The following is a 13,477-nucleotide window of genomic DNA, read 5'->3' as shown; positions in this document are numbered from 1 at the left end:
CATAAGGTTTTGATCCTGGCACCGCCACTGGCTCTAGCAATCTGACGGCTCAATGACTCGTCGTCGTGTGATTGCCCGCACGGCTATGTAAGCCTGCTCAGCATCTGTAATGGGTATTAAGCCTGCTCTGCATCTGTAAAGGGTATTGAATTGTCATTTGAGCCTTGAGCTAAAACATAAACATATATCTGATAGCAATATAACAGTGCGCTAATTTCAGGGATTTAGAGGACAAGGTTCTCTACAGACTTGGAGTAAGGTTTTTTCAGACCTTTCCCTTTCCAAATGCCCTGTCTGCCCACGAGAAACAAGATCTGATTAACGATCGTGCCATAACCTTGACTTCCGGTGGTTCAGAGAGTACAGAAGTTTCCGAAGTTGCCGGTTTGGCCCCGGGTTAGGAGGTACCACTGCTGGGCAAATGAAGCGATCTAAATTCTTACGAAGAACAGCACCAACATCCAGGTAAAAAATAAAAAATAGCAATGCTGATGCATATGAGGACATCAATTCTGGCCATAAAAAAGGTAAATAAAAACACGGAATGTTACAGCGATTCACAGCTGCCATTCTAATCGGCAATGTTACAGTGATACAAGGCCTAGACTGCAAACATTTTACACACATAGGATCTACAATCTAGGCACTAATCTAAGCTAAATTCAGAGTTACAATGACCGCAAGAGTCAACATGGCCATCCGCGCGAAGGCAAAAAACACTGTCACAGACGGAAGCGGCAGGTTTTGCTGGAGCACATTCCTGAGACTGGAGTCTTGGCTGACACATCATTCGTCCACCTAAAATGGTAGAAAGTCAGCGAAACATGTACATGCCCGAGGTTGCAAATAAAGCAATCCCATTGCTTCACCATAATATCCTCCCAAGAACAAAATTCAAAAAAATGGAATGAAAGAGCTAAAATTTATTTTCCTTACATAACATGCCAACATTCATTGTAAACATGGGTAAAACGAAGAATCTTTGTAAATCACAACTTTAATGACCGCCAATTACATTATATGGCAGCATTTTTCATACAGAACATCAAATCAGGTATTCAAGTGGTTATATTCACATCAGCATTTTGCAAAGAAAGCAATTAGCTTACCACGTGAATACTTCACAAGTTCCAAACTAAGGTACGGTCACAAACAGTAAAGAAACATAGGTTTATTGCTCACCTGCAGTCAACTTTTCCAAGAACGCTCTTGAGCAGCTTGAATTCCCTACATGAAGTCACCAAGATAAATTATGTCAACTCATGTTCTTAACCAATGCAAAGATATTGTGAGGTCTAAATAATGCAATATATTACCTGCTGAATCCTACTGGGATCAATCGTGCCAGTTGCCTGTAACTGATTATAATTCAAATCCTGTAGAAGTTTTTGAAATTTCAAACTTCAGATATCATAATTTAGACTCGGCTTTAGTAACAACAAGGCAAACGATGGGAGACTGCAACGATGCCATACATTGTTATTATAAAGTGCTGTGAGGATAATGCAATGCACCAGAGCAGTATTTATATAAATATAAAACCTCTTACAGCTAAAAAAATGGGCACCTGCTGTTTCATCTGCATTTGGTTATGTCCTTGCTGTGACTGGGGATGGTGTTGCATAGATTGCATAGGCGGAATAGTTTGAGCCTGAGGAGGTGACTGAAGTTGCTGCGCAACAAGCTTTTGTTGGTGCTGTTGAAGTAAAATAAGTTTCTGGTGCTGCTGCTGCTGCTCATACAGTATATATTCTTCAGGCTTCTCCCACTGCAACATAATAGCTCATAAGAATCAAATTCCCAATATTTTAATTTCAAGATGATATGTGATGAAGTATTCACCTTACTCTCTCGAGTTATGCTATTGTAGTAATATTTAAAACCTTCCGGTGAGGTATGTTCGGTCCAATTGCAAGTTAAAGAAACTGCAGGCGAATTGACCTGCTGTGGAATTGCATTTATTTTTGTCGTCATCATGGCAGCCGGAGCACCAGGGGTATTAGATTGCACCGGCTGTCCCTGCAAACCCAAACTGAAACAGTGAATAACAGTACACAAAAACTTTGAACTTGTGTCAAATGTAAATGCATAATACAACACAGACCAGAGAACATAAATTATGGCAAGGAAAGGAAGCCAAAACAGAAGGAATTGTGCAGAGTGATTAAGAAAAACACTTTCTCATGGTAATAGAGGAATTACCTGTTGCTTAGGAACTTGCGTATGTGGCTGCTGATTTAAGTTAGGTTGCTGCTGGTGCTGCTGCTGCTGCTGCAGTAGCTGCAGCTGTTGCTGAAGCTGAAAAATCGTCTGCTGTGAAGATTGATAACTGGACTGTATAGCTGCCTGCTGCTGTTGGAGTAGCAACTGTGGTGCTTGTGACAGCATCTGCTGGACAGGCTGCTGCAGCATTTGCGGTGTTACATTCGAAGGAAGTTGCTGTTGTCCAGGAACAGCTTGCATGGGATTGGACTGTACAGCTGAAGGCGCCTGTAGAGCGCCTGCAGAAGCATTTTGCTGCGTCAACGGTTGTGACACAGGGAGCTGGCCAGGTAATTGCATAGTTGGTATATTCTGGCCAAAAGAACCAGGCCCCAAGGATTGTGAGGCATGAAGCTGCCCTTGCTGAGCATTCTGCAACTGTACAGGGAAATTCTGCGGTTGGCCAGTTGGCTTTTGCAAGGGCGAGATCTGTGGCCCACCTAGATGATGCCCTTGTGACAAGGAAGGATTTATGCCCTACAAAGTAAAAGGCGTCAAGACCATTGACGACCAGGCGCGGGAAACAAAAGATCAAAGTCAATTCACAAACATCAGAAGTCCTAATATGCCAGTACCATATGAGATGATGTCGGCACAGCTGTCTGACTTGACAAAGAACCATTCCCATGAAACATCTGAGGCCGAAAAGTAACCTGCAATGATCAAAGGTAAGTAGACTATGAAAAAGTAACACTAGTAAAGGCTTAGCTTGTACCATACATTATCTGCTGCTGATGTAACAGGGCCGCCCATCAGGCCCATAGAATTGTCAGACCCAAAGTTATTAAACTGATGAGGTGCCATTGAGCTTGGGCTTGAAGGGCGCCAACTGTCAGGAGGCATGTGTCGACCTATTTGCTCATCAAGATTGGCAGTCGGCCTAAGTACAAAAAAATAATTACCAGTGAGTAGAATGGTTTAGAACTAGCAATAGGAGTATGCTTAGTATAACAGGCTATACTTGAGCGTCAGACAAAGAGAAAACATGAACTGAAACTTCTATAGCATCAAACTATTTGTTATCCAAAGTATTACATTGTATCTATCCATACATATCATTAATTCATGCAATTCTTTTTTGAATTTGCTGAAAATATATATATTGTTTGTTTAATGCTTTTGGCAATTGGGAAGTATAACTATCCTCTAAGTGTGGTTTCGGTAATAATGAAAATTACTGTGGACAAACAGTTTTGTTACGTTGTGTATGAGGTTTTCACAGGTGATGCATGAAGGATATTGGATGGATTTTCCAGGATGAATGTCATCAAATAAAGATATGCATCAAGATTAACAAGTTCAAGAGGGGGGACAACTTGTGTCAAGAAAAAACATAGGGATGAACTTCAAAGGATCAAAGATACAATCATACAAGTGAACCAAATATGATGAAGGTCAGGTTCAAGAGAAGATCGAGTAATGACCAAGACGATGTTCATAGTGAAACTCAAGGATGGCCATGATTAGACCTAATCATACCCAGGGCAGGCCCAAGCCCGGCCTGAAGCATGCGAACAAATCCACCAAAGTCCGCTAGTGTATAAGTTGTGGAACGTGAGGTGAGGGAAGAGTTGGTGCATTGGGTGTGCATTGCAATTGCCTTTGTTGCATCAATTTGAGCTATCGGCGTTGATCATGTTCAAGCCAAAGTCCGAGAGATTGGTACTCTTGATGGCCACCCCTTCTAGACGGGTTGGCCGGTTGGCTATTTTTTCGAAAAATTGACAGGAAAGCTGTCGTATCTATTAGCAGAGGAGAAGAAAATAACCAGTACAGGCCGAAGCCAAAAGGAAAGAAAAATTACACTGGGCTTTGCTTAGGTAAAAGAGAGGTTCTTGTGATTTCTTCAAGAAGCTTGTGACAACGCCAGAGCGCTTTTTTGAGGTGGTTGTGGAGCACCATCTGAGAAAAGAGCAGGTCATGGTGATCGAGGAGATGTCGGGTTGTCCTCAAGAGGATTAGACTTGACAGATAACCCACTCTTGATAACGAGTCAGTGAGCACCTCAACAGGCACGTGGGATATCAGTAGATATCCAAACTAAGGACCAGACATCATTTCAGTCAGTTGTCCCATTTACATTATAGCACTTCATAAGTGCGCTACTCTGGTGATATATCTTATGTAGTATTTGTATATTACTTGCTAATCAACATAGTACATAGGATTGCAAACCTCCCTTACATATAGGGTGCTGGTACATTAGTTGAACCTGGCATATTTACGATTGGTGTTTGTAAAAAAAATCCAACCACGTTCAATTCCACAGAGATTTAGATTAAGCCCAATCTGTATTTGTTTCAAATTCTACCAATCAATTCTTCTGCCGTATATAAATTGAATAGCTCAAAAAAGAGGAAAAAGAACCTGATAACTAGTGCTGCATCAGATCGAGAACTGACACCAGGACCTCCGAATGCAGGGCCACCCCTAACCAAACAAGATAAATCAGAGAGCAGTGATGGGGATGATAGCACTTGTCTAACGTAGTACCATGCTACCATGCCACTAAACTAGTGCAGAGTTAGAATATAAGCAAAAAAATCATGCTCTTAACCACCTTGATTCTCCAGGTCTAGGCCTCTTCGGATCAGCAAATCGAACTATTAATGGTTGCTCGCACCCCTAACAGCATAACAGATACAGTAAGCATTCTGAGGCAAAAGCAGAACTACTAATCAGCCTGGCAAAAATAGTTACCCTCATTATGTAAGTCCCACTAAGAGAATTCATGGCTGCAAGTGCAGGTTCTTTTGATGAGAATTTGACAAAACCACAGCCTGCAAGTTGTTACACATGTCATGACATAAGTTGGAACAGAAGTGCATAGAAGAAATGAAGTGAGAAAATGAATCTAACAAACCTCGGCTCTGCCTCATGCCATCTTTCATAATGTAAACATCTTCCACATGACCAAAAGGAGCAAAAATCTATAAAGAAGAATATAGAACACAGATATAATTTAATATGCAGTTGCTAAATTATCAATGGTTACAGATAGATGACAAGTTTCTCCAAGCACAATATTCTTACAAACAAAGAAAACTACTGAGCAAGTCCCTTACCTCTTCAATCTCCTTTGCAGTTGCTTGCTTATTCAGTGATGCAACAAACAATTTGTGCTCAATAGACCCTAGCAAATCAGTTGAGGAAAACAATTAATCATCCAATAAGTACATCAAAAAATATCTGAATAATTACAGGTCAAGCATAACTTAGTTCTCATGATATTTTTATTTTGCCGAACTCAGAATAATAAAAATTAAGGTTCTTAGAAGTGCAGTACTATTTGTTACAATAGGACAAATCTGTGGATGTTGAACAAGTGAAGAAAACAGGAACATGAGAAGACTGCTGTAAGAAAAAGGCATCTAAATGTATTAAGGCATATCATTATATCAATTTTCCAGTGCCGATTAACTATGTTAAGAATTCACAGCAAACAAACTCAGTACCCAGTGATACTTTGGAGAGAATAATTGCGAGGCAATGACAAAGCATAAACGACCCGCAAAAAACAAAGCATAAACTGGCCAGTGATAGGCAAGCTAAAAAGGTAACAGAGGTACTTGAAGTATTACCATGACGCTCCTTTTCACCATCAGCATATCTAACCTGAACAGGGCCCATCGCCTGATAGAACAGACGCATATAGTCAATAATTCACAGACAAAAGATTCACATTAAACAGATGGCTAACAAAAAATAAAAGTTACCCCAGGAATAGTGCACTGGTTATGCAGAGCTCTGATGGCTCTCTCAGCCTCTTCAGAAGTAGCATATTTAACAAAACAACAGCCTGCAAATGCAAGCATATGGAATTTCATCACAAGGCATTGAAATTTTCTGTGTAGTTCAACTTCATATAATGTGCATGCAATACAAAACATAGTGGAGTTGGCGAAGTGAAGGAAACAAGGAGGTAAGTTCCAAACAGGTAATAAAGTTCAATGATATATTGATCAAGAAAAAACAACTTCCACCACTTCCTCCAATATCCAGGGGCATATAAGTCAATAAACAAAACAACCATCAAAACCCTCAATAGGAAAAAGAATAGAATGGCGTGCAGACATGTCAAATTATCAATTGGGCTGCACTCTGCAACACCAAGCACAATTTCAAGTGTAGCTAATATATGAGACATGAAATAAAAAATTTACAATGCTCCAGCTGACTGCAAGTTCCACTAGAAATTCAGTGGAGACAAACTGGATCCCACAATGAAACATTACAGTCATCACCAGAGTACAAGAACAAAACGCAAAGCAAATTATTTGCACTACAAGAGACATGTAGGTTTCGCATAAAGCACCATGTATAACCAACCAGCACTCCACCCTAATTACAATATTTTATGCACAGAAATTGTGCATCATCGTGTAGACAGATCCATCAACGATAGAAAGACCCTGTCACAACAGAGAGCCTCAAATATAGCACTACATGCTGAACACTAATAGTATGGTTGCCCCAAAGATATGCTGCAGTGCGCTGAGCAGACTAGTGTACTCATAACAGCCACACTCAAGGTCTCAACGAAATCATACATGATAAACAAAAGGCATCAACAGTATCATATAGATCAGGCTGCATCATTTCGCTCATCCATATACAACTCCAACAGCTCAACTGTTGATCTAACCCGTATATGCACATATGACGAGTTAAAACGGTCTAGAACTGAGATTCAGCTCCAATTAAGAGCACATGCTTCACCAATCATTTCCAAGAAATCACAATGACCACAGGTCAAGTGCAAGGGCTTTCACATAGGCCATAGCATTCATCTCATCTGCATGGCTGATATAGAATGCAACAGTTACATGCAGCATGAATCTGTGAGTCCAACAGTATGGGTTGGAAGACTCCACGTGAATTACATATACATAAATTACGCCAGGGAGATCTCAATAACACACGCAACGAAGATAACTTTTTGGTATGTCAATGTCAGCATCATGCAATGGTACAGAAGAAAAATAACCAAGATAGTAAGAACAAGAATGCCAGAACCATCAAAAGAGATGTCACACTTAAGTGGTATCAGAAATAATACCAACAGTGCCATCAACTCGAACGTACAGGGCAAAAATCACACCATTAAATCCTACCAGAACAAGTCAATCATACAGCAGTTAATGTTCCTATGGATATAATGTGTTTCATAATTCAAATAGGTGTGAAGTGCCACAATCACAGTCGCCGAGCCCAGCAACGCCATTCTTTTGAATATATGATCCCTACTGAGTGGATCGAGAATTTATCATTGTCACACACAAACATCCAAAACTGCTTTGAGACACAGCGTCGCCAATCAAATAACCTGAACTCATGAGATACGTTTTGTTCAGAGCAACCAAGCGTTTGGCATCACTCACATGGCGACCATGTATAGTTGAACTGAACAACAGTGTAATATTGTCCATCAAAGCACAGTTCCAGATTAAACATGCAACCATCATATCCCACATAAAACGAACAATATCACATCAATTTAGATCACTCAACTCAGAACAACACCACACAGCATCATCCAACCCCAGGCAACCACATTAAGAGATTCAACCAGGGATTCCATACAGTGCAACTCATGATAAGAAGTGTATAAAAGAAATCTGAAACCATGGAAGGGAAAGAATGAAAAGTTAATCTTAATTCATTAGGAGGTCCTCTGGCCTTTTGCATCGCATTCAAAACAAATAGATGCAACAGTAACACATCACCATAGTTATTTCTGGTCATACTACATTGAACGTGGCAACAAGCACAAGATTGCTATGACCTGAACAAAGTTGTTTGTCCAAATCTGCTACCTTATGTAGCAGCAGGGTGGAGCCTAGTTAGATTACAGTAACCAGCCAAGAGTTAGCTGCTTCCTTTCTTGCCTTCTATTAACCCAGACGAAGAAACAGAACGGAAGCGCAGGAAACAAAATTCAACAACCGCCAAATCTAACTGAGAGAAGACGCAACCTTGTTGCTCCTAATACTCTCAGAACCTGAAAAGAAAGCGATACTGGTATATTGATAATATAAGAAAAATATACTTATGGCTCACCTTGTTGTTCACCAGTTTTCCTATCCCTGATCAAAGCAACTTCAAGAACATCTCCATGATCCTCGAATAAAGGTCGAACCTGAAAACAGTAGAGTGGACTTTCACAAACAAACAAATACAACATATTTGTTGATTCTCAGAAGGAAAAAAAAGCACACACAACAAGAGAACAAATACTGATCAAAAGGATGCCAACAAGAAAAGAAAGAAAAATATATGAACTGCTGAGCTACTTTAATTTTCAACTTTGTGAGCTTGTAACTGAGAAGATGCAACTTTGTAAAAAAAATGAGTTATGCAGATAAGATAGCTAAATTTTACGCTAGCTCTCTTTAAAATGTAGATTTTCTTAACACAGAAAATGCCCTTTTACCACCTAGCTAACTTATAGGACTTCCAATTTATATAAACATTGGCATGGTTTCATGAATAGCAATAAGCCATGATAAAAAAAACGAAGTTAATGTACAACAAAGCATCCTTCCAAGTTCTGAGATTATGTAAAGTAGACGTACTAACAAATCTGCAGGTACAAATTGGCAGATACTAATATGGAAGTTGTACTCACATCATCTTCATTTGCTGTTCTTGGAACTGATCCAACAAAAAGTTTAACATAACCACTTTTGTTATCATGATCTGCAGGAAGTTTTCCACATGAATATCAATTAACTAGCTCATGAAAGGGTGCAAAACAAACTCAACTATTTCTCCACTAAAGCTCAATGAGATAAAACAGTACAATCAGCTAACAAACATAAGTTCTACAGACATTGATTACTGGTTGAATAAAAACTGGATGGGTTCAAATTGGTACATGAACTGCTTACTAGGAGGGAAAACATATCATTCAGCTCAACGGTTATGACTGAAGGTCAACATCTGGATAAAAAAAATATGACCTAGCTGAAGCTGCCTATTACAATAACTTATCTGAAGCTTCATCACAAGATAGGCTCGTAGGCCATACCATTATATGATTTAACCACAATAAAATTTGCCACCCCCACCCCACCCCCCGCGTCCCCTGAGAAGGGGGGGGGGGACCACCAGCCATTGAGACAACCTGGACAAATCATCAAACCCTAGTAAAGTGGGGCAAAGAATGTAATCCCCCGTCTACCATGGCAAACTACAGCATGTACATCTAAAACCAGTATAAGCTCATCCTTCATGCAAAAAGGTGGGTGGTCTTGCCAACATGGTATACATGCTAGCACCATACATGGTGGCCCGGTTTGTCACATCCCAACATTGACTGTTCAGCTACGGCAAGTTAACAACAATTGATTGAATTTGGTGTAAAATCTTCCAGTGGTCACGGAAGAACAACTTCAAAACCTATTCCTCAGCGGACCAAAAGCCCAAAACCTTTTCCCGTGCGTACACAAGCTAAAATTCCACATCTAGAGGCAGCACAGCACAGCAAAACCTAGAAAACACCAAAGCGCAGAAGCCAAGACTCTGGACCAAACCTGAGTAGTCTCCACGGCCTCCGCCGCCGCTGCCACCGCCTCCGTAGCGGCTCCTCGCTCCACCGGCCGTCTCACCAAAGTCGCCGCCGCCGCCGCCGCCTCTGTACCCTCCAGTTCCACCACCGCCAACAACGTATTCAGACGGCGCACGGTACGGATGGAACCTCCCGCCTCCGCCTCCGCCGCCGTCGCTGCTCCCGCCGCGGGAGGAGCGGTGGGGCGGGGGGCTACCCCCGCCGCCGCCGGACCAGCGTGAGGGTCCGCGTGCGAATCTGCCGTCCGCGCCGCTGCGAGCGCCGCCCGCGGGGCCGGAGGGGTCGCCGGAGCGGTCGCTGCCGCGGTGCATGTGGTGGGCAGAAGGTGGCTAGGGTTTTGACGCGGCTCGCGAGCACGAGAGGGGGCAGGCGAAGGCGAAGAGAGAGGCCGTATGGAATTTCAACTCCGCCTCGTCAAGTGCCAATGGCCGTGAGGATCAGATTGGATCCGATGGGCGACCGACGGCAGTCTGCCCCGGCGTACCCGTTTCGTTTCTATCAACGGACAACGTAATTTCGGGGCATCTTTCCCAACTCAATGGGGCTATTTATATAGAGCTGATTTATATATCAACCTATGGAAACTACCATCTCAAAAGAAAAAAACTATGGAAACTACGTAGATGGATTTTTTTTAGGGGAAATGGAAACTAGATGATGCATATGCGTCGCCGTGGAAATCATATTACCATAAACTATCATTCATAATTAATCCTGATCCTTCTCTTAAAAAATGATACGCTTCATAATTACAATTACAGCAACATCATCCAATCATCTAAAAAATGATACTCTTCATAATTAACGTGACTAGAAGAACGCCCGTGCGTCGTAACGAGGCCACATTAACTTTAAAAGTTCAATATTATGACATTGGCGACCTTTTTTACCATCAAATCCTCACACACACACCCTCCCTCCTTCTTCCTCACTCTCTCTCCCCCTCTCCCTCTCTCTCTCTCTAACACACACACATATTCATTTTATTGGGTACGGGACCATAATCCATCTATTTCACACACACGCTAGTGCATAACAATATGGATTATGTGTATTATTTTTGCCACCACAACTGAGAGGATTAATTTCATGTAAATCGGCCAGCCACAGCTCCAAGAATACGCGGATGAGGTGGCCCGGGTTGGCGTCGGCGCTGTCCGGCGCGGGTCACGGGCCCGCTTCCAAGTGCGCTTGTAATGCACGTCTTCATAAATATTATAACCATATGTGAGAAATCACATGCATAGAAAAGACATTCTGGTAGCAATCCAAATACCATAAATCAACTTTTTTATTAGAAGATGTATTAGAAGGTTTGCATGCTGATGTATTAGAAGAACAAATAGACATTACATAGAGTCGGGCGGCCATGCCGCGGTTACAAAGACGACGACTACACCTGGCGGGCAACCATAATGTCGCGGAAAGGAAAACAACCCACATATAGTTGAAATGAAACTATCTCCAGATATCAGCCAACCCTTTGGGCTTTGGCCTCGGAGAGCTTCCGCAATCCGACTTCATCCTCGATACGTCGGCAAAGCTCCTGGGCCAATCAACTTATGATTCAAATGTCCAAGAAATGTTATAATTTATCATTCTATGCATAGTGTAAAGAGTGAAGACACAAGCAATTATCTCAGTAATTCGTAAACTAGATTATGCAATTCTCATGGATGTTGTCTCCAATTTTATTCTCGGTATATAGGTGAGAAGTGCACCAAAAATCGTGTTATGAGAATCAACATTCGTGCCATGTAATTGGCATTGTACATAGTAAACAAAGTTGCCGGAAGTTGTCAATAAGTACCATTCCAAACATCGTGCACAAAATTATACATGGCCAAGACTAAATAAATACGTAAATCTGCAATTAAACAAATTAAACACAATTAAGGTAAATCTGCTTGGATTGTGCATCATTCAGGTAAAGAAAGTAGAATACAAAATGTGATACATGGAAGCAGTGCCGTGGGCAGGATTTCGCCACGCCCAGGGACAGGCACTCGTTGGAACAATATCTACTATATCTACTGTGCGCTAATGTATCTACTGTGTGATAAATTTGTGTGTTATTTTTCTTGTGGAATGGAAAGTAGAAGGGTCCTCAAAACTCAGGCAGGCCTAGCATTGTAATGTGGTAGTCAACCATTAGCATTTACATAAAATTCTTCATTGTCATACTCATAATCTAATGCACGTAGAGTAACAATGATATGATTAGGGGCAAAACAATTCCCCGGAAACAATAAATCAATAATGAATAAATAGATACATGTTGTTCTTAAAACCAACCATTCTTGTTGCCTGGCTCTAGGATTAGAGAGAGACCCTGAGGAGATGGTCAGAGGGGGAAGGTGCACATCTACAAGGACTTGTTAGGGAACACGATTAAATTATCTGATTCCATTGAGTTAAACAAGGATAGCGAGATCTGCAAAAATGTAGACAACATGTAGGCTTGTTATGCACTTATTATGGTTAGTATCAACTTCAAATATATTTTTGGATGACCATCGCTTTAGTTAACAGACCATTAAAAACGTCCTCTGAATTTCCTAGGCACTGTAGCGGATAATCCCTTAAGAAGATGAAGACTTGCTTCCACGTGAAGAAGCAAGGCTTGAATCTATTATAATCCACATTTGGTTACATATTGTATGCGCACACAACTTCATGCAATAATTCTATCATAATTATCAAACGGATAAAAAGGAAAATGATACAACCTTATTTATTTATACTACCATACTACTTTCGTTCCTTTGCAGCGGGTATGATACTATGCAATAGCGTAATTTCTGGAGAAACAAGTGACCAACTTTGTTCGAAACGATATCCCTCGAGTTCTCTTAAGATCCATAAGAGAAGTAGTCGCAGAACTGAAATAAACAACCCACAAAGCTTTGACATCCAAATGCAAAAGGGGTGAGAGGGCAATCATAAAAAAATCTACGGAAAAAAACCAGCGAAGGTGGGACGAAAAAAAACCATGATAGGTGGGACGAAAATTGACCGGTGGAGACTACCAACTGCTCCATTAGGAGTAGAGATTGGTTGTTATCAAGGAAAGGTAAAAATTTAGGAAAGTTGGGATTTTTGAACTGATTTTCTATGCAAATTGGGTTTTATTGTTTGGTAACGTGATATCAGTACCTGCCCGTTTGTGACTTGTCTGATTAGGAAAATTTACAAATGTTAAGAAACTATTTATTGGGAGGAAAGTTGTGACGTGTCTGTTATTTGTTTCCTAAAACAAATTTCACTAATAAGAGAAATCGATTGATTTAGATAAGTTATGAAAGTTGGATTAAAATGTATTATTTGTTTCCTGAAAATCTGCTATTTGTTTCCTAAGACAAATTGAACCAATAAAAGGAATCGATTGATTTGCATAATTTAAGGAAGTTAGATTAAAATGTATTATTTGTTTTCTAAAAATCTATTATTTGTTTCCTAAGACAAATTGAACCAATAAAAGGAATCGATTGATTTGCATAATTTAAGGAAGTTATATTAAAATGTATTATTTGTTTCCTGAAAAACTGTTATTTGTTTCCTAAGACAAATTGAACCAATAAAAGGAATCGATTGATTTGCATAATTTAAGGAAGTTAGATTAAAATGTATTATTTGTTTTCTGAA

General features: G+C 40.6%; 1 protein-coding gene across 1 annotated transcript; it reads right to left on the bottom strand.

Moving 5' to 3' along the window:
- Nucleotides 1-447: 447 nt before the first annotated feature.
- Nucleotides 448-10,326, bottom strand: LOC119301098 (flowering time control protein FCA-like). Its single transcript, XM_037577993.1, has 18 exons — nucleotides 9,798-10,326; nucleotides 8,891-8,961; nucleotides 8,323-8,401; nucleotides 5,979-6,061; nucleotides 5,844-5,895; nucleotides 5,328-5,395; nucleotides 5,126-5,192; nucleotides 4,963-5,042; nucleotides 4,823-4,887; nucleotides 4,630-4,692; nucleotides 2,983-3,142; nucleotides 2,838-2,915; nucleotides 2,203-2,739; nucleotides 1,843-2,019; nucleotides 1,568-1,768; nucleotides 1,317-1,376; nucleotides 1,183-1,227; nucleotides 448-798 (listed from the first exon to the last, which is right to left on the bottom strand). The coding sequence occupies exons 1-17, from the start codon at nucleotides 10,141-10,143 to the stop codon at nucleotides 1,189-1,191; spliced, it is 2,226 nt and encodes a 741-aa protein (XP_037433890.1). The 5' UTR covers nucleotides 10,144-10,326; the 3' UTR covers nucleotides 448-798; nucleotides 1,183-1,188.
- Nucleotides 10,327-13,477: the final 3,151 nt, after the last annotated feature.

The sequence above is a fragment of the Triticum dicoccoides genome, chromosome 5A (assembly GCF_002162155.2).
Source record: "Triticum dicoccoides isolate Atlit2015 ecotype Zavitan chromosome 5A, WEW_v2.0, whole genome shotgun sequence".
Classification (NCBI taxonomy): Eukaryota; Viridiplantae; Streptophyta; class Magnoliopsida; order Poales; family Poaceae; genus Triticum; species Triticum dicoccoides.
Note: the sequence above shows the minus strand (reverse complement) of the source record. Positions and strands in the feature narration are given on the sequence as shown.

What these genes read in the sequence shown, in the direction of transcription:
- LOC119301098 (XM_037577993.1), bottom strand. Translation starts at nt 10,143, where the DNA reads ATGCACCGCGGCAGCGACCGCTCCGGCGACCCCTCCGGCCCCGCGGGC. An exon ending in TTACATCAGCAGCAGATAAT is followed by an intron (nt 2,916 to 2,982) that starts GTATGGTACAAG and finishes TGATCATTGCAG; the next exon opens with GTTACTTTTCGGCCTCAGAT. An exon ending in AAATGCAGATGAAACAGCAG is followed by an intron (nt 1,377 to 1,567) that starts GTGCCCATTTTT and finishes AAACTTCTACAG; the next exon opens with GATTTGAATTATAATCAGTT.